Source organism: Anser cygnoides, chromosome 34, assembly GCF_040182565.1.
Source record: "Anser cygnoides isolate HZ-2024a breed goose chromosome 34, Taihu_goose_T2T_genome, whole genome shotgun sequence".
NCBI lineage: Eukaryota > Metazoa > Chordata > Aves > Anseriformes > Anatidae > Anser > Anser cygnoides.
In genome coordinates this window covers 409,365-429,826 of record NC_089906.1, presented here as the reverse complement: position 1 = coordinate 429,826, position 20,462 = coordinate 409,365, and the positions used below count along the sequence as shown (strand labels likewise).

Below are 20,462 nucleotides of genomic sequence, written 5' to 3'. Positions count from 1 at the left end.
ACACCCAGTGCCCTGCCTGGACAGACAGATGGACAGAGCCACCCAAAGGACACCCATTGCCCTGCCCAGACAGACAGACAGAGCCACCCAAGGGACACCCAGCACCCTGCCCGGACAGACGGATGGACAGACAGACAGACAGAGCGACCCAAGGGACACCCAGCACCGTGTCCAGACGGACGGACAGACAGAGTCACCCAAAGGACACCCATTGCCCTGCCCGGACAGACAGACAGAGGCACCCAAGGGACACCCAGTGCCCTGCCTGGACAGACAGACGGACAGAGCCACCCAAAGGACACCTAGCACCCTGCCCGGACAGACGGACAGACAGACGGACAGAGGCACCCAAGGGACACCCAGCACCCTGCCCAGACAGACAGATGGACAGAGCCACCCAAAGGACACCCAGCGCCCTGCCCGGACAGACAGACGGACAGACAGACAGACGGCTGAAGCCACCCAAGAGACACCCAGCGCCGTGTCTGGACAGATGGACGGACAGACAGACGGACAGACAGAGACACCCAAGGGACACTCATTGCCCTGACTGGACAGACAGATGGACAGAGCCACCCAAGGGACACCCAGCACCGTGTCCGGACAGACAGACAGACGGACAGACAGAGGCACCCAAGGGACACCCAGCACCCTGCCCAGACAGACAGATGGACAGAGCCACCCAAAGGACACCTAGCACCCTGCCCGGACAGACAGACGGAGCCACCCAAGGGACACCCAGCACCCTGCCCGGACAGACAGACAGACAGATGGCTGGAGCTACCCAAGGGACACCCAGCACCCTGCCCAGACAGACGGATGGACAGACAGACAGACAGAGGCACCCAAGGGACACCCAGCACCGTGTCTGGATGGATGGACGGACAGACAGAGCCACCCAAGGGACACCCATTGCCCTGCCCAGACAGACAGATGGACAGAGCCACCCAAGGGACACCCAGCACCGTGTCCGGACAGACAGACGGACAGACAGAGGCACCCAAGGGACACCTGTTGCCCTGACTGGACAGACAGATGGACAGAGGCACCCAAGGGACACCCAGCACCCTGCCCGGACAGACAGATGGACAGAGCCACCCAAAGGACACCCAGCGCCCTGCCCGGACAGACAGACGGACAGACAGACAGATGGCTGGAGCCACCCAAGAGACACCCAGCGCTGTGTCTGGACAGATGGACGGACAGACAGACAGACAGACAGAGGCATCCAAGGGACACCCGTTGCCCTGACTGGACAGACAGATGGACAGAGGCACCCAAGGGACACCCAGCGCCCTGCCTGGACAGACAGACAGATGGCTGGAGCTACCCAAGGGACACCCAGCACCCTGCCCAGACAGACGGATGGACAGACAGACAGACAGAGGCACCCAAGGGACACCCAGCACCGTGTCTGGATGGATGGACGGACAGACGGAGCCACCCAAGGGACACCCATTGCCCTGCCCGGACAGACAGATGGAAAGAGCCACCCAAGGGACACCCAGCACCGTGTCCGGACAGACAGACAGACGGACAGACAGAGGCACCCAAGGGACACCCAGCACCCTGCCCAGACAGACAGATGGACAGAGCCACCCAAAGGACACCTAGCACCCTGCCCGGACAGACAGACGGACACACGCAGCCCCCCCCACGGGTGGGTACCTGCGGCGGGCGACGATGAGGAGGCCGCAGCCTTCGTCGCCCCCCCCCGCGGCGGGGGGGCCCAGGCGCAGGCTGAGGGTGACCCCGCGGAACGAGGGGTCCCGGGGGGGCGCCCCCCGCCTGGGGGTCGCCTGCTTGCGGGGCCGGCCCGGGGGGGCCAGGTGGCGGCACTGGAGGCTGATGAGGCTCAGGGCGTCGAGGCCGCGGGGGGAGGCCGGGGGCAGCCCCGGGGGGTCCCGGGGGGGGTCGGGGGGTTCCGGGGGGGGCGCGGGGGGGGGCCAGGAGCCGGGCGGATTCCTGCAGGAAAGCGAGGCCGCGGCCGGGGGGGGGGGGAGGAGGAGGAGGCGGGGGGGAGAGCGGGGGGTCCCGGGGGGGGGTCCCGCTGCTGGGTATGGGGGGGGGGGGGTAAGGGGGGAGGTTATGGGGTGGGGGGGGAGGTTATGGGGTCGGGGGGGTTATGGGATGGGGGGGGTTAGGGGGGTGGGGGGGGTTAGGGGGTTGGGGGGAGGTTATGGGATGGGGGGGGGTTATGGGGGGTGGGAGAGGTTAGGGGGTTGGGGGGGGAGGTTATGGGATGGGGGGGGAGGTTATGGGGTCGGGGGGGTTAGGGGGTTGGGGGGAGGTTATGGGATGGGGGGGGTTATGGGATGGGGGGGAGGTTAGGGGATGGGGGGGTTATGGGATGGGGGGGGTATGGGGGGTGGGAGAGGTTAGGGGGTTGGGGGGGGGGATGGGGGGGTTATGGGATGGGGGGGGTTATGGGATGGGGGGGTTATGGGATGGGGGGTTATGGGATGGGGGGGTTATGGGGGGGGGGGTGGGGGGTGGGAGAGGTTAGGGGGTTCGGGGGGGAGGTTATGGGATGGGGGGTTATGGGATGGGGGGGTTATGGGATGGGGGGGAAGAGATTATGGGATGGGGGGGTTATGGGATGGGGGGGTTATGGGGGGTGGGAGAGGTTAGGGGGTTCGGGGGGGAGGTTATGGGATGGGGGGGGGTTATGGGACCGGGGGGGTGGGGGGGAAGAGGTTAAGGGATCGGGGGTCATGGGATTGGGGAGGGTAATGGGGTCGGGGGGGGGGTTATGGGATGGGGGGGGTTAGGGGGTTGGGGGAGGTTATGGGATGGGGGAGGTTATGGGATGGGGGGGGTATGGGATGGGGGGGGTTATGGGGGGTGGGAGAGGTTAGGGGGTTGGGGGGAGGTTATGGGATGGGGGGGTTATGGGGGGTGGGAGAGGTTAGGGGGTTGGGGGGGGTTATGGGATGGGGGGGTTATGGGATGGGGGGAAGAGGTTATGGGATGGGGGGGTTATGGGATGGGGGGGAAGAGATTATGGGATGGGGGGGGTTATGGGATGGGGGGTTATGGGATGGGGGGGTTATGGGGGGTGGGAGAGGTTAGGGGGTTCGGGGGGGAGGTTATGGGACCGGGGGGTGGGGGGGAAGAGGTTAAGGGATCGGGGGTCATGGGATTGGGGAGGGTAATGGGGTCGGGGGGGGGGTTATGGGATGGGGGGGAGGAGGTCACAGGATGGGGGGGTGGGTATGGGACCGGGGGGGGGGGGAAGAGGTTAAGGGGGGGGGGAAGAGGTTAAGGGGGGGGACACGAGGTTAAGGGGGGGGACACACCGGCCCCCGCTGTGCCCCCCCTCCTGCCCCATTTCCTCCCCATCCCCACCTGAGGCCCCGGGGGTCCCCGCTCGTGCCCCCCCCCGGGCTGCCCAGCGGCGGGGGGGCCGGGGGGGGGCCGCAGGGCTCGGGCTCGAGGCAGAGCAGGCGCTGCAGGACCGAGAAGTCGGGGGGCTGCCCCTCCTGGAAGAGCTGCTCCGCCATCGCGCCCCCCCCCCCCTCCAAAATCGGCCCCCCCCCACGGGAACGGGCCCAAAACCCCCCCCCGGGCACGGCCCTAAACCGGCCCCGGCCCCAAACCGGCCTCAGCTGTGCGGGGGGGGGGCGAGGGGGGGCAGGTAAAAGGGGCAGGACCCCCCCCCCCAGCAAGGGCACGGTCCTCCAGGAGGGGGCTGGACCCCCCCCCAGGGATGGGGGAGGACCCCTTATGGGGTGGGACCCCCCCGGTATGGAGCAGGGCCCCCCCCCAGATGTGTCAGGGCCCCCCCAGGTGGGGCAGAGGCCCCCTGAGATGTGTAAAGACCCCCCCCCAGATGTGTCAGGACCCCCCCCAGGATAGAGCAGGGCCCCCCCAGATGGGGCAGGACCCCCCCCAGGTGGGACACAGCCCCCCCAAAATGTGTCAGGACCCCCCCCGGATGGAGCAGAGCCCCCCCAGGGTGCATCAGGACCCCCCCCAGATGGGGCAGAGCCCCCCAGGATGTGTCAGGGCCCCCCCAAGATGTGTCAGGGCCCCCCCAAGATGCAACAGAGCCCCCCGGATGGGACAAAGCCCCCCTGAAATGTGTCAGGACCCCCCCAGGATGTGGCAGAGCCCCCCCCAGGCTGTGTCAGGGCCCCCCCAGGATGCATCAGGGCCCCCCCAAGATGCGTCAGAGCCCCCCCAAGCTGTGTCAGGACCCCCCCCAGGATGTGTCAGAGCCCCCCCAGGATGCATCAGGACCCCCCCCAGGATGTGTCAGAGCCCCCCCAGGATGTGTCAGGACCCCCCCAGGGATGTGTCAGAGCCCCCCCAGGATGTGTCAGGACCCCCCCAAGATGCGTCAGAGCCCCCCCAGGATGTGTCAGGACCCCCCCAGGATGTGTCAGAGCCCCCCCAGGATGTGTCAGAGCCCCCCAAGATGCGTCAGAGCCCCCCCAGGATGTGTCAGGACCCCCCCAAGATGCGTCAGAGCCCCCCCCAGGATGCGTCAGAGCCCCCCCGGGATGTGTCAGGACCCCCCCAAGATGTGTCAGAGCCCCCCCAAGCTGTGTCAGAGCCCCCCAGATGGGGCAGAGCCCCCCAAGATGTGTCAGGGCCCCCCCCAGATGGGGCAGCGCCCCCCCAAGCTGTGTCAGGACCCCCCCAGGATGTGTCAGAGCCCCCCCAGGCTGTGTCAGGACCCCCCCAGATCAGTCACGACCCCCCCAAGGGACACCCCACAACCCCCCCCACCCCCCATTCCCGGGGGGGGGGTCCACCCCCGCGCCCCCCCCGTACAGACCCGAGGCTCAGGGACGAGGTTTTTTTTTATTGCCAGAAGCCCCCCGGGGGGCCCCGCCAGCAGCCGCCCGCCCGGCCTGGGGGTCCCCCCAGTACCGGGGTGGGGGGGGGCAGCGGCGGAGCGGGGGGGGCCCCCGGGGGTCTCCGCCGTCAGTGGGGCCGGGGGACGTGGCCGTCGACGTAGAAGTTGCGGGTGAAGGGGGGCAGCGTCAGCTCAGCGCCCTCCAGCAGCGGGCTCAGCACCAGCTGGCAGCCAGGCGCGAGGTGAGCTGCAGCTGCGGGGCCAGCTCCAGCAGGTCCTCCTCCCTGCGGGGCGTATAGGGTCAGGGGGGGGAATAGGGCGGGGGGGTAAATAGGGTCGGGGGGGTGTATGGGGTTAGGGGGGAAATAGGGTCGGGGGGCTTGTATGGGGTCAGGGGGGTAAATAGGGTCAGGGGTGGTGTATGGGGTTAGGGGGTGTGTATAGGGTCATGGGGGGTAAATAGGGTCGGGGAGGGTAAATAGGGTCAGGGGGGTGTATGGGGTTAGGGGGTGTATAGGGTCGGGGGGGTAAATAGGGTCGGGGGGGTAAATAGGGTCGGGGGGGGGAAATAGGGTCAGGGGGCTTGTATGGGGTCAGGGGTGTAAATAGGGTCAGGGGTGGTATATGGGGTTAGGGGGTGTGTATAGGGTCATGGGGGGTAAATAGGGTCAGGGGGGGAAATAGGGTCGGGGGTGGTGTATAGGGTTAGGGGGTGTGTTTAGGGTCATGGGGGGTAAATAGGGTCGGGGGGGGTATGTATAGGGTCAGGGGGGTGTATGGGGTTAGGGGGTGTGTATAGGGTCATGGGGGGTAAATAGGATCAGGGGGGTATATGGGGTTAGGGGGTGTGTATAGGGTCATGGGGGGTAAATAGGGTCGGGGGGGGTATGTATAGGGTCAGGGGGGTGTATGGGGTTAGGGGGTGTGTATAGGGTCGGGGGGGTAAATAGGGTCGGGGGTAAATAGGGTCAGGGGGGTGTATGGGGTCAGGGGGTATGTATAGGGTCACAGGGGTAAATGGGGTTGGGGGGTGTATGGGGTCAGGGGGGTAAATAGGGTTGGGGGGGTAAATAGGGTCAGGGAGGTAAACAGGGTCGGGGGGGGGTATGGGGTCTGGGGGGTAATATAGGGTCAGGGGGGTAAATAGGGTCAGGGGGTAAATAGGGTCAGGGGGTGTATAGGGTCTGGGGGGGTAAATAGGGCCGGGGGGTACGGGGTCTGGGGGGGTAAATAGGGTCAAGGGGGTGTATAGGATCAGGGGGGTAAATAGGGTCGGGGGGTGTATAGGGTCGGGGGGTTGTATAGGGTTGGAGGGACGTATAGTGTCAGGGGGGCATATAGGGTCAAGGCGGGTAAATAGGGTCAGGGGAATATATAGGGTGTGGGGAGAGTAACAAGGGTCCCTAATGGGGCTGTGGGGTCCCTAATGGGGTTATGGGGCCTGCGGGGGGGGGGGAACTGTGGGGTCTGGGGGGGTGTTGTGGGGTCCTGGAGCAGGGGGAGGCTGTGGGGTTAATGGGGGGTGTTGTGGGGTCCTAAGGGGTGCTGGGGGGTCCTAGGGGTCCCAGGAGGGGCTGTGGGGTGCTGAGGGGTCCTGGAGGGGGCTGTTGGGTCCCGGGGGGGGGGGGGGGGTTGTGGGGTCCCAGGGGGGCTGGGGGGTCCTGTGGGGTCCCAGAGGGGGGGCTGGGGGGTACTGGGGGGTCCCTAATAGGGCTGTGGGGTCCGGTGGGGGCTGTGGGGTCTGGGGAGGTCCCGGGGAGGGGCTGTGGGGTCCCTAATGGGGCTGTGGGGTTCTGGGTGGGCTGTGGAGTCTGGGGGGTGCTGTGGGGTCCTGTGGGGTCCGGGGGGGGGGGGGCTGTGAGGTACTGGCGAGGGGCTGTGGGGCCCAGGAGGGTCTGGGGGGGGGGGGGGCTGTGGGATCCCGGGGGTGTTGTGGGGTCCGGGGGGGCTGTGGAGTCCCGGGGGGTCTGTGGGGTCTTGAGGGGTGCTGTGGGCTTCCGGGTGGGGCTGTGGGGTTCTGGGGGGGGTCCTGGGGGGGCTGGGGAGCGCTGAGAGTCCTGGGAGGTCCCGGGGGGGGGTTGCGGGGTCCCAGAGAGGGCTGTGGGGTCCTGGGGGGCCTCAGGGGTCCGTGATGGGGCTGTGGGGTTCTGGGGGGGTCCTGGGGGGGCTGGGGAGCGCTGTGAGGTCCTGGGAGGTCCCGGGGGGGGCTGTGGGGTCTGGGGGGTCCCGGTGGGCGCTGGGGGGTCCTGAGGGGTGCTGTGAGGTCCTGGGAGGGCTGGGGGCTGTGGGGGGGGGCTGTGGGGGGGCTGTGGGATACCTAATGGGGTTATGGGGCCCGTGGGGGGGGGGGGGGTCGGGGCGGGTCTGTGGGGTCGGGGAGGTGGGGGGGGGGGTCCCGGGGGGGCCGTTACTCTTCGCTGGGGCCCGGCAGGCGGCTGAGGTGGGCGCTGCTGACGTAGACGTGGCAGGTGGAGCAGGCCAGCGACGCCTCGCAGGCACCTACGGCACCGGGGGGGGGGACACACACACACACGAAGGGTGCTCGGTACCGGCCCGGTGACACCCCCCCCTCCCACTCTTACACCCCCGGTGCCCACCCTCGAGCTCCAGCCCGTAGCGCTGCGCCAGCCGCAGGACGCTCTCCCCGACCCGGCCCCGCGCCGGCACCCGCCGCCCGCTGCGGTCCACGAAGACGACGTTCACCCTGCGGACACAGCGGCCGTCAGCGCCCGGCCCCCCCCCCCCAACCCGGGCACGGAACCGGCCCCCCCCCCCCCCCCCCGCCTCACCACTCGGTGCCGGTCGCGGCGCAGCAGAAGCCCCGCAGCAGCGCCCGGCCGCCGCGCAGCGCTCTGCGGGCCGCCATGACGGGGGGGCGGGCTTATAAAGGGGGGCGGGGCTTGTCGGAGGGGGCGTGGCCAGGGCGGGGGCGGTTGCGATTGGAGGGGGGTATTCTGAGGGGAGGGGCTACGGGAGGAGGGGGCGTGGCCTGGTGGGGCTGTTGCGGTGGGGGCGTGGCCACGGAGAGTGGGCGTGGCTATGGGGAAGGGGGCGTGGCTATGGGGAAGGGGGCGTGGCTATGGGGAAGGGGGCGTGGCCATTAGCCCCCCCAGTAAAGGGGGGGGGGAATTGGGGGGCTGTGGTGTAGGGGGGGGGCTTAAGGGGGGGGTCCCAAAGGTGGGGGGGGGATAAAGGGGGGCCTAAGGGGTCCTAAAGGGGGGGGGGGCAGTGTAAGGGGGTCCCTAAAATGGGGGGGGGGGGGGGGCAGAGGAGGGTCCCAAAGACAAGGGGGGGGCAAAAGGGGGTCCTAAAGGGGGGGGGGGCCACAAGGGGTCCCAAGAATGGGGGGGACATAATGGGGTCCCTGAAATGGGGGGGGACGGAGGGGGGTCCCAAAGGCAAGGGGGGGGCATAAAGGGTCCTAAATACTGGGGGGACACACAAGGGGTCCCAAGGATGAGGGGGAGGGGTCATAAGGGTGTCCCCGAAATGGGGGAGGGACGGGGGGGGGGTCCCAAAGACATGGGGGGGGACATGAGGGTCCCTAAAATGGGGGGGGGGGATATAAGGGGGTCCTAAAGATAAGGGGGGGGTATAAGGGAGTTCCTAAAATGAGAGGGGAATAGGGAGGTCGCAAAGACAAGGGGGGGGTATAAGGGGATCCTAAAGACATGGGGGGGGGCCCAAAAATGGGGGGGGGGGGCACAGGGGGTCCCAAAGATGGGGGATTAATAAGGGGGTCCCAAAGGTATGGGGGGGGGTCCCAAAGGTGTGGGGGGGGGTCCCAAAGGTATGGGGGGTCCCAAAGGTATGGGGGGGGGTCCCAAAGGTATGGGGGGGGGTCCCAAAGGTATGGGGGGGGGTCCCAAAGGTGTGTGTGTGGGGGGGTGACCCAAAGGTCAGAGGGGTCCCAAAAGTGGGGGGAGGAGGTCCCAAAGGTCGGGGGGGGGTCCCAAAAGTGGGGGGGCCCCAAAGGTGGGGGGGGGTCCGTAGGGCTCACGCACTGACAGAACAGAGAAGCTGCGATATAAATATAGCTTTACTTTGGGGGGGGGGTCCGGCCGGGATCGGGGGGGGGGACACGGACCCCCCCCCCCCCCTACAGCAAACCAGACGGCGTCGACAGTAAAAAGAGGGAGGGCGGCAACTGAAAAACCCGGAATTCCCCCCAAAACGAAGGGGGGGGGGGGGGGAGAAAGGCAAACGCCGCCAGCATCCGTGCGCCCCCCCGGGAAGCCGGTCCAGTTATGGGGGGGGTAAAAAATGGGAGGGGGGGGGGTGAAGCCCCCCGACCCCCCCCAGCTCGGCTGAATCCCCGGGGGGGGGGGGCGCGCCGCCGCCTGGCGGCCCCCGAAAAGCGATAAAAACGAGGAAAAAAAAATTTTAAAAAAAGGCAAAAAAAAAATTGTAAAATCTCAGTCTTTAAAAAAAAAATCATCACGCACGCACACAACTGAAATGTCGAGGAAATTGGGGGGGGGGCGCCGAGAGGTGCCCCCCTCCCCCCGCAGAGCAGCGGGTTAAGGCGGGGAGCGCGTGGGGGTTGGGGGGGGGGCCAGCCTGGGACCCCCCCCCCCTTGGGGTACGCGGCTCCCGGTGCTGCAAAAAGGGGGGGGACAGAGGGAAAGGGGGGGGGGAAACGGTCAAAAATCGGCAAGAAATAGGAATTATAGGAATTAACCCCCCCCCCCCCCCCCCGCGGGGAGGGGGCTGAAAATCCGGATCACGCTTTAAAAACCCCTAAAAAAAAAGGAAAAAAGAACGAAAAAGGACGTAAAAAAAAAAAAACAACTGGTTTGTACAAGATTTACAGGTGGGGGGAGGGGAAAGAGTGCTTCGGTGGGGGGCGAGGGGGGGGCTTAAAAAATCCTCTTGCGCTTCAGGTAGGAGTCGGCGTAGTGCCCCCCCAGCCCCTGCGAGTGCTGCCCCACGTAGCAGCCCTCGGGGCTGGGCTCCGGCGACGGCAGCAGGTGGGAGGAGGCGCGCTTCTGGGCGGGGGTCTGCGGGGAGAGGGGGGTCAGCGGGGAAGGGGGGGTCACCGAGAAAATGGGGGGCGGCGGGGAACGGGGGTCAGCGGGGAACGGGGGGTCAGCGGGGAGCGGGGGGAAAGAGGGGGGCAGGGGGGGAAATGGGGGGAATGGGGGAAATGGGGGGGGGTCTGCAGGAAACGGGGGGGCAGGGGGAACGGGGGGAGTCAGCGGGGAACGGGGGGGCGGGGGGAAAGAGGGGGTCACCGAGAAAATGGGGAGGGGTGGGGGGAAATGGGGGGGTCAGCGGGGAACGGGGGGTCACCGAGAAAATGGGGGGACGGCAGGGAACGGGGGGAAAGAGGGGGGCAGGGGGAAATGGGGGGAATGGGGGGAAATGGGGGGCGGCGGGGAGAGGGGGGTCACCGAGAAAATGGGGGGCGGGGGGAGGGTGGGGGGGGGCAGCGGGGAAATGGGGGGGGTCAGCGGGGGGAGCGGGGAGGGGTGGGGGGGGGGGAACGGGGGGGGGGGGGCAGGGGAAATGGGGGATCAGCGGGGAAATGGGGGGGCAGCGGGGAGGGCGGGGGTGGGGGGAAAATGGGGGGCGGCGGGAGAGGGGGGTCACTGGAGGAAATGGGGGGGCGGCGGGGAGAGGGGGGTCAGCGGGGAAACAGGGGGGGCAGCGGGGAAAACGGGGGGGTCCGTGGGGAGAGGGGGAAATGATGGGGGCGGCAGGGAACGGGGGGTGGTGGGGGGAAAGAGGGGGGCAGAGGGAAATGGGGGGGGCAGCGGGGAGAGGGGGGTCACCAAGAAAATGGGGGGGCAGCAGGGAGAGTGGGGGTCAGTGGGAAGTGGGGGGGGCAGGGGAAAACGGGGGGGGTCAGCAGGGAACGGGGGGGTCAGGGGAAATGGGGGGAATGGGGGGAAATGCAGGGGGTTAACTGAGAAAATGGGGGGGGCGGCGGGGAACGGGGGGGGGCGGGGGGAACGGGGGGTCACCGAGAAAATGGGGAGGGCGGGGGGAAAACGGGGGGAGTGGGGGGAAATGGGGGGGCGGCAGGGAGAGGGGGGTCAGGAGGAAATGGGGGGGTCGGGGGGAATGGGGGGTCAGCGGGAAACGGGGAGGGCAGTGGGGAGAGGGGGGGTCAGCAGGGAATGGGGGGTCTGCAGGAAAATGGGGGGGTCGGTAGGGAGAGGGGGGTCACCAAGAAAATGGGGGGGGGGGCAGGGGGAAAACAGGGGGGCGGGGGGAAATGGAGGGGGCAGCAGGGAGAGGGGGCATCAGTGGGAAATGGGGGGGCAGTGGGGAATGGGGGGTCGGGGGGAAAATGGGGGGGTCGGGGGGGAAAATGGGGGGGTCGGGGATGAGGAAAGAGAGGGGCGGGGGGAGGGAGGAAAAATGGGGGGGGGGCAAGGGAAAAGAGGGGGGTCAAGGGAAAAAAGGGGGCGGGGGGGAGAAGAAAAAGGGGGATGGGGTGGGGAGGGAGGAAAGGGTGCTGGGGGGGGCCGCGGGGGGGGGCACCCGCTTACCTTGGCGTGGGAGCTGTGCGAGGGGGGCGGGCAGGACGCCGTCTGAGGAGCCCCCGGCGGCATCCCGACGGGCTGGGGGGGGGGGGGGAGCGTTAAAGGGATGTGTGTGCGCCCCCTGCCCCGTACGGTGCCCGGAGGGTCCCCACATTCGGGGGGGGTTCCAGAGGGTCCCCAAATTCGGGGGGGGGCCCGGGGGGGGGTCCGGGACCCACCTTGCCGAGGTGGCTCTGCTTCAGGCCGGCTTGGAGGCCGCTGGTGAAGTAGGAACTGGGGGACCCTGAGTAGAAGGGGGCAGCGGCGGCCCCCCAGGGCGCCCCGCTCGAAGCCGGGGGACGCCGTGGAGGAGAGCTGAGGGGGGGGGAAAAAGGGCTCGGTGCGACGGGCGAGACCCTCGGGGGGCGGATTTGGGGTTTTTTTTTGGGGGGGGGGGGGGCGCATTTACCTTGTGTCGGCCGTGCCCGAAGCTGCCCAGGAGGGGCCCGGCGTGTTCCCGGCTCTGGGGGAAGATCCGCGAGCCCAAATCCTTCCCGGATAAATAAAGGGGGGTTAAAAGGGTGAGGGGGGTTGTAAAGGGTGTGGGGGGGTGGGAGCACCCCCCCCGTACCTACCGGCTGGTAGTCGAAGGCGTAGCCCTCGGCCGCCAGCCCCGGGGAGGGGAGCAGGGGGTCGGCGAGGGAGGACGGGGAGCGGCGGGCGGTGGGGACGCTGCCCAGCACCCCGGCTTTTAGGGCGAAGGCTTTGTTGGCGGCGCCTGGAAGGGGAATTAAAACAAAAATAAACGGGGGGGGGAATTTGTAGCCCCCCCCCCCCCCCAGGATTGCCTCGGGCCCTCCCCGAGCCGGGGGAAAAGGCATCGAGGGCCCCCCCCCACCTCCGAGGCTGCTCGGCGGCAGGAGGCTCTGCAGGTTCAGGTAGGGGTTGAGGGGGATCTTGAAGTCTTTGGGGGCTCCCCCAGCAGCGAGACCTGAAAACGAAGCGGGGGGGGGGGGTGAGGGACGGGAGGGACCCCCCCACGCCCCCCACCCCCCTTTGCCCCCCCCGCCCCGTACCCCGGAGGCCGGAGGCCCGTTCTCGCCCTGCTTTGGTTTCTGGAGGCCGCCGATGACGGAGCCCAGCAGGGAGCCCAGGGGGGGGCACCTGCGGCGCCGCCGCCGCCCCCCCGCGCCCCCCAGCACCGAGCCGTCGCGTTCGGCCCCCACGGGGCCCAGGAAAGGAGCCAGGGCCACGTTTCCCGACGGCAAAATGGGCGACTTGACGCGGCCCTGGGCCATGTCGCCGGGCAGGGGGCCGCCTGCGGGGAGAGAAAAACAAAAAAAAAAAGGGGGGGGGGACACACACGTCACCGTGACCGCACCGGGGGCTCGTGTCCAGCACCCCCCCCCAAAAAAAAAAAAAAAGGGGGGCGCCACCGCGGGCTCGTGTCCAGCACCCCCAAAACCCGCCCCAGCCTCCGCCACCCGCTCCCTCCTTCCCCGGGGCGCCGTCACCCGGCGGTACCGGGGGGGGGATCGGTGCCCGGGGGGGGATCGGTGCCCCGGGGGGGGACGGGGGACGCGTGGCGGTGTCCCCGAGGGGATTTTACCTGCCGAGAGCTCGCCCAGGAGCTGGCCGGGGGCTGGGCCGGTGCGGCCGCCAAGGCCAGGGCGCCGTGCGGCAGGGAGCCCAGCGGCGAGTCGCCCAGGATGCCCGGCTTCTGCGCAACACGGCGGGGCGGGGAGGAGCTGGTGAGGGGGGGCTTCAAGGGGCACGGGGGGCACAAAGGGGCTTCGCGGGGGCTTCGCAGGGCACGAGGGGGCACGAAGGGGCTTCGCAGGGGGCTTTGCGGGGCACGAGGGGGGCACAAGGGGGGCTTCGCGGGGCACGAGGGGGGCACGAGGGGGCTTCACGGGGGGCTTTGCGGGGCACGAGGGGGGCACAAGGGGGCTTTGTGGGGCACGAGGGGGCTTCGCAGGGGCTTCGCAGGGCATGAGGGGGGGCTTTGTGGGGGCTTCACGGGGCACTTTGCAGGGCACGAGGGGAGCTTCGCAGGGCACGAGGGGGCTTTGTGGGGCATGAGGGGGGCATGAGGGGGCTTCGCAGGGCACGGGGGCTTCGCGGGACACTTTGTGGCACAGGGGGGCTTTGCGGGGCACGGGGGGCAGGAGGGGGGCTTCGCGGGGGCTTTGTGGGGCACGAGAGGGGCTTCGCAGGGGGCTTCTTTGCAGGGCATGAGGGGGGCTTCGCGGGGCACTTTGTGGGGTGCTTCTGCAGGGCACTTTGTGGGGGCTCTGCAGGGCACAAGGGGTGCTTTGCGGGGGGCTTCGCGGGGCTTTGCGGGGCACAAGGAGGGGCTTCGTGGGGGCTTCACGGGGCACTTTGCGGGGGCTCGCGGCTCCGGATCGGCACCGGTAGCCGCCGGGCAGCTCGCGCACCGCGAGCAACGCGCCCCGAGGGGACGCGGTCGCGTTTCGGAGCTCTCCGCGGGGAGGCCGGCCCCAAATCCCGCGGTTCCTTAACCGCCCGAAGCCTCCCGGAGGCTTTTTCCGGCCCCGCTGACCCTACAAAAACTTCGGCGGCGGTGAAGCCGCCCCCGCCCCCCCCCCCCCAACCTACCTGCTGCGCCTGCGGCTGGTTCTGCAGCGCCAGCTGGAGCAGGGCGGTGGAGAGCGCCGGGTTAGCGACCAGCGGCATGGACGGAGCGGCGCCCAGGATTCCTGGAGGTGGGGGGCATAAAACGAAGCGGGCTGAGCCCCACGGCCGCCCCCCGAGGCCGCCCCGAGCTGCCGGCGGGCTCGGGGCCTTACCCTGTTTGCCCCCCGACGCCCCCGTGGAGCAGGGGTTGAGCAGCAGCTGGAGCGAAGCGGGGTTGCCCAGGCTGTTGAGGATCTGGAGGATGTTGGGTTCGGGGAGGAGCCCTTTCCCCCGGTTCAGCGCCTTCGGAAACAAAAAAGCAGCGAGTCAGGAGCGGGGGGGGCCGCCCGTCTGCGCCCGCCAGCGCCCGGGTTCGGTTTCGTAGGGTGCGGGGAGGAGGCGAGCGACGGCTCCCGGCAGCGGTTTCGGCCGCGCGGGCGTCACGGAGCGGGGCCAGGCGAGGACAGAGCTCGAGGCCGAGTTTTTAAGGGGAGCGCGTGGCGTCGGGGCGATCCGCGGCCTCACCGTGGCCTGGGCAGCGATGAGCGCGGCCAGCATGCTGCGGCCGGGGGGGCCGGGGGCGCAGAAGGAGACGCGGACGTGGTTCCCGGCCAGCAGCAAGCCGTCCGTGGCCTGCTGCACCATCTCCGCCGCCTCGGCCGATTCGTATTCCAGCACGGCGAAGCCTTTCAGCTGCCCGTCCTGCCCGTACGCCAGCTGGGGGGGGGGTCGGGGGGGGGAAAAAAAAAAACAGGAGGACGAGGTTTGGGGGCGCGGGGAAGGGACGCGGCGAGCGCCGGCTCCCCCTCGGGGCTCTCAGCTTCTGGGGTTGGACCGCAACGCAGCAGGATGAGGTGGGAAGCATCCTGAAGCTGCCCCGAGCCCCTCAAAAGCTGCCCCGAGCCCCCCAAAAGCCGCCCCGAGCCCCCCAAAAGCCGCCCCGAGCCCCCCAAAAGCCGCCCCGAGCGCCCTCCCCAAGCCCAGCCCCACAAAAGCCACCAACCCCCTCCCCAAACCCCTCCAAAATGCACCGAAATCCCCCCCGATACCCAGCCCCGGCCCCCCAACGCCTCCAAAACCCAACGCCGGTGCCCCTAAACCCACCAACCCCCCCCCCAAACCCCACCCCGGCCCCCCCAAAAGCCACCAACCCTCCCCCAACACCCACCCCCACCCCCCCCAAAACCCACCAGAAACCCCCCCAAACCCCCCAACCCCCTCCAAAACGCACCGAAATCCCCCCCAACACCCGCCCCCACTCCCCCAAAGCCACCAGAAACCCCCCCCAAACCCCCCGAACCCCCTCCAAAACGCACCGAAATCCACCCCCAAAACCCCACCCCTGGCCCCCCAAAAGCCACCAAACCCCCCCAACCCTCCCCCAAAACCCCTCCAAAATGCACCGAAATCCCCCCGCAGCCTCCAACTGCACCGAAATCCCCCCCAAACCCCACCCCTGTCCCCCAAAAGCCACCAACCTCCCCCAAACCCACCTCCAGCTCCCCGAAAGCCACCAGAACCCCCCCCCAAACCCCTCCAAAAACGCACCGAAATCCCCCCCAAGCCCCACGCCTGGTCCCCCAAAAGCCACCAACACCCCCCAACACCCCCCCCACCCCGCCCAAAGCCACCAGAAACCCCCCCAAACCCCTCCAAAATGCACCGAAATCCCCCCAACACCCACCCCCCACCCCCCAAAACCCACCAGAAACCCCCCCAAACCCCTCCAAAACGCACCGAAATGCCCCCAAACCCCACCCCCGGCCCCCAAAACCCCCCCAAACGCCCCCCCAAACCCAACTCACCTGGCAGAAGGTGGGCGGGCAGAGCGCCGAGAAGACCCCGCGCAGCTCCTCGAGGTCGGCGTAGTTGTGGGGCAGCTTGTCCACGCAGAGGCACCGCGAGTGCACCAGCTCCAGCGTCAGCTGCGCGCCGTCCGTCCAGTGCACGTAGAGCGCCCGCGTGCCCAGCTGCCTCCCCAGCAGGTCCGACTTGGCCCGGGCCGCCGAGTCCTTCTTCATGTACTCCACGAAGCCGTAGCCTTTGGAGTGGCCCGTCTTCTCGCTGTAGACGAGGAAGCAGCGCTCCAGGTTGCCGAAGGGCCGCACCAGCTCCTCGAACTGCTGCTGGCTGTAGAGGCGCGGCAGGTTGGCGATGCACAGCAGGGCGTCCGTGGGCTGCAGCTGCACCGAGAGCTCCCTGTCGCGCAGCTTGCTCAGGTGGAACTTGCGGATGGCCGACTCGGCTTGCTCGCCGTTGAGCAGCGTGACGAAGGCTGCGGGAGGAGAGCGGGGACCGATTCGAGCGGGTTCGGGGGCCCGGCCGGCCGCCCCAAACGCCGTTAGTTTCCCCCGAACCCGCGGCAAAACACCGCGCTCGCGTGCTCGAGGTGGAGGCAGCCCGCGGCTAAGCCCCGCCAAAGCCACCGGGACGCCCTCCGTCAGCACCGCGGGTTAAACCCGGCCGAGTTCCGCGCGCGACGGCCCCCGCTACCACCCCCGCCTCCGGGAAACGCCCGGGCGGCCCATGCAGCTCCAGCAGCTTTTCCTGCCCGCCGCCGGGGACTTTGGGCTTTGCCCTCGGGTCGGCGGCGAGCAGGAGAAGCGTCCCCGCCGCGCCGTAAGGCAACGCAACCCCCATGCCGCACCTACGACGTCTCCCGGGGCTCTAAGCCCCACGGCTCGCTAATTTTTTATTTTTTTTTTCCACCCGCCGAGATTCGCGCCGCCCTAAACGGGGGGTCCGACGGGGGCCGCTGAAGGAAGAGACCAGAGGCGGGGCGCCGTCAGAGCGGGACGGGCTCGGGGCGCGAGGAGACGGCGGCCCCGGGGCAGCGCACTCACCGGTGCCCTTGTACTTGTCCACGAAGCAGTACTTCAGCTCGTAGTCGCTCAGCAGCTCGTGGACTTCCTAAAAAAAAATGAAAAAAACAGGCGGAGAGAGAGGGGCAGGGGTCAGCAGGGTGCTCCTGGCCAACCACTTCCCTCTCCCCAGGCGCGGGGATGGGAGGATTTGGAGGCAACGCGCTCCTGCGCCTCCAGCGGGCCCCAATTTTGCACCGTAATGTCCTAATTTCATACCATAAGGTCCCAATTTTGCTCCGTCGGGCCCCATTTTTGCACCATAAGGCCCCAATTTCGCTCCAGCGGGCCCCAATTTTGCACCATAATGTCCTAATTTCACACCATAAGGCCCCAATTTTGCTCCATCGGGCCCCATTTTTGCACCATAAGGCCCCAATTTTGATCCCACGTGCCCCAATTTCGCACCATAAGACCCCAATTTCGCTCCATCAGGCCCCAGTTTTGCACCATAAGGTCCCAGTTTTGCACCATCAGGCTCCAATTTTGCTCCAGTGGGCCCCAATTTTGCACCATAAGGTCCCAATTTCGCTCCAGCAGGCCCCAACTTCACCCCTTCGGGCCCCAATTTCGCTCCCGCGGGCCCCAAAACCAGCCCTCGGAGCCCGGCCTCGCAGCAGGGTGCGGCGCCAGACTTTGCCCTGCGGCCCCGCGCTGGGATTTGGGATTCACGGAGGAGGAAAAAGGGAAACCAGAAGCAGGAGGGGACGGAGCCGGAGCTCAGAGCGGAGCTGGGGGGGGGAAAACCCCGACCCCAAGGGGGTCCCAAAGCCCCGGCGCCGGGGAGGGAAGGAAGGGAGGTGGAGATGGGGGCCGGGGGCGTGAGGGGAGGAAAGCGAACGCTCCCCGCGGTTTTTGGGCCGTTTGATGGGGTTTTAGGCAAAAAGCGGCGCCGCGCGAGGCCTGAAGGCGCGTTTATCGGGAGCTCGGCGCCCGTTACGGAGCTTTGACGTTAACGGGACGGGACGGGGACAGGGACGGTGCTGCCACCCCGCAGGAGCTGCTTCAGAGGGGAACCGGGACGTGCCCCCGCCGGGACGTGCCCCCACCGCTCGCTCGTTAGGCGAGGGCCGCTCGTTAGCTGAGGGCCGACGGGGCGGGAAGGGCTGGGGACGCAGCTCCGAGGCCCCCAGGCCCGGTCCCAACCCCAGCCCCCCGCTGTCCCCCGGGCCCGGTTCCGCTTCCTCAGCCCCAAACCGGCCCCGGCCCCTTCCCGGTCCCAGCACCCCCCTCCCCAAGTCCCGGTTCTTCTGGGACCCAAACCAGTCCCGGTCCCCTCCAGCCCCGCTCCCGGTCCCAAAGCCCTGTCCCCGTTGTGCCCCCGGTCCCCCCTTCTCAGCCCCAAACTGGCCCCGGCCCCTCCAGCCCTGTTATCCCCCCGGTACCGGTGCCTCTTTCTCAGCCCCAAACCAGTCCCAGTCCCAGCCCCAGTTACTGGTCCCGGTCCCGGTCCCAGCCCCCGTTACCCCCCCGTTACTCCCCAGTCCCGGTCCCCGTTACCCCTCCCCAGCCCCAAACCAGTCCCGGTCCCAGCCCCCATTACCCCCTGTCACCCCCCGGGCCCGCTCCCAGCCCCTGTTACCCCCCGGTGCCTGTCCCGGTCTCGGTCCCAGACCCCATTATTCCCCCGTTACCTCCCGGTTCCGGTTCTAATCCCTCCTCCCCAACCCCAAACCGGCCCCAGTTCCAGTCCCGGTCCCGGTCCCCGTTACCCCCCAGTCCCGGTTCCACCTCCTCAGCCCCAAACCGGCCCCGGCCCCGTTACCCCCCCAGTCCCAGCCCCGGTCCCCATTACCCCCCGGTTCCGGTCCCGGTTCCCCCTCCTCAGCCCCAAACCGGCCCCGGGTCCCGGTCCCGGTCCCAGCCCCCATTATCCCCCATCGCCCCCCGGTCCCGGTCCCCGTTACCCCCCAGTTCCAGTCCCGGTCTCGTTCCCAGTCCCCGTTACCCCCCCCGGACCCGGACCCAGTCTCGATCCCGGTTCCCGCTACACCCCCGTTACTTCCCGGTCCCCCCCCATCACCCCCCGGTACCGGACCCGGTCCCGGTCCCGGTCCCAGCCCCCGTTACCCCCCCACTACGCCCCGGTGCCGGTCCCGATTCCCCCTCCTCAGCCCCATACCGGCCCCGGCCCCGGTCCCCGTTACCGGCCCCGTTCCCCCCCGCACCTGGTTGCTGACGTCCGGCGGCAGCCCGCGGATCAGCACCTTGCGGCGGTTGCGGAACTGGCGGGCGCTTCGCTCCAGGCGGCTCCGGGCCTCGGCCGGCTCCAGCGGGGGCAGCTCCTCCTCGGGAGCTCGGCCCGGGCCCGGCCCCGGCCCCGGCCCCCTCCGCCCCCGGCGCCGCCGCCGCCGCCGCCATCTTAGGCCCCCGCGGCCTCCCGCGACCATCGAGAGGCGGGCAGAGCGCCGCCAAGACGCCGCCTCGCCATTGGTCCGCCGCTGCCTCGGAACCGCTCCGGAGCATCCCGCCTCCGGATTGGTCGGTTCGGAGGGGAAAGGAGGGGGGGAAGAGGTGAAGTCACCGCCCCCGCGCTCCCATTCGCTGCTTGGCTGAGGCCACGCCCCCCGAGGAGCCCAACCCCCCGGAGCCCCTCCCATGTCTTAAAGGGGCCGCGACCTGCTGGGACCCCAGGACCCCCCCCCCCGCCCTATAGGGGCCTCCGACACCCCCCGGCCCTATGGAGGAGCCAGGCGCCCCCACAAACAGCCCTATGGGGCACCCCAAAAAGCCCCCAGCCTGACAGGGACCCCAAAATCCCCTCCCAGTCCTATAGGGACCCCAAAAGCCCTCCCCAGCCCTATAGGGACCCCAAAAGCCCTCCCCAGCCCTATAGGGACCCCAAAATCCCCCCCCAGCCCTATAGGGACCCCCAAAATCCCCCCCCAATCCCATAGGGGGCCCTGACACCCCCCCCATAGGACCCCCAAACCCCTGTCCTACAGGGACCCCCAAGCTCTCCTCTGCACCCTGTGGAGTCCTAACCCCTCCCCACATTATCCTGTAAGACCCCAAGGAGCCCTGACCCCCCCCCAGAAAAATCACCCTATAAGCCCCCAGGGAGCCCTGCCCCCCCCCAAATCACCCTATAAGACCCCATGGAGTCCTGAACCCCCCCAAAAAATCACCCTATAAGCCCCCAGGGAGCCCTGCCCCCCCCCCAAATCACCCTATAAGACCCCATGGAGTCCTGAACCCCCCAAACAAATCACCCTATAAGCCCCCAGGGAGCCCTGCCCCCCCCCAAATCACCCTATAAGACCCCATGGAGTCCTGAACCCCCCCAAAAAATCACCCTATAAGACCCCAGGGAGTCCTTCCCCCCCCCCAAATCACCCTATAAGATCCCAGGGAGCCCTGCCCCCCCACAAATCACCCTATAAGACCCCATGGAGTCCTGAACCCCCCCAAAAAATCACCCTATAAGCCCCCAGGGAGCCCTGCCCCCCCCCAAATCACCCTATAAGACCCCATGGAGTCCTGAACCCCCCCAAAAAATCACCCTATAAGCCCCCAGGGAGCCCTGCCCCCCCCCCAAATCACCCTATAAGACCCCATGGAGTCCTGAACCCCCCAAACAAATCACCCTATAAGACCCCAGGGAGTCCTTCCCCCCCCCCAAATCACCCTATAAGATCCCAGGGAGCCCTGCCCCCCCACAAATCACCCCATAAGCCCCCCCACCCCATT

General features: G+C 68.5%; 2 protein-coding genes across 2 annotated transcripts; both read right to left on the bottom strand.

The window, feature by feature from the left end:
• Window positions 1-4,790: 4,790 nt before the first annotated feature.
• Window positions 4,791-7,723, bottom strand: FDX2 (ferredoxin 2). The gene is given in 5 exon segments (XM_066986481.1): window positions 4,791-5,036; window positions 5,039-5,088; window positions 7,216-7,303; window positions 7,402-7,508; window positions 7,594-7,723. Coding segments are annotated over 5 exon segments (426 nt in total). The 5' UTR covers window positions 7,671-7,723; the 3' UTR covers window positions 4,791-4,932.
• A 1,844-nt stretch (window positions 7,724-9,567) lies between these two features.
• On the bottom strand, window positions 9,568-19,207 carry RAVER1 (ribonucleoprotein, PTB binding 1). The gene is given in 16 exon segments (XM_066986470.1): window positions 9,568-9,804; window positions 11,302-11,373; window positions 11,514-11,591; window positions 11,593-11,649; window positions 11,744-11,824; window positions 11,910-12,052; window positions 12,173-12,265; window positions 12,351-12,489; window positions 12,491-12,592; window positions 12,884-12,994; window positions 13,894-13,994; window positions 14,085-14,214; window positions 14,437-14,628; window positions 15,717-16,186; window positions 16,755-16,821; window positions 18,941-19,207. Coding segments are annotated over 16 exon segments (2,199 nt in total). The 5' UTR covers window positions 19,163-19,207; the 3' UTR covers window positions 9,568-9,663.
• Between the last annotated feature and the right edge of the window lie 1,255 nt (window positions 19,208-20,462).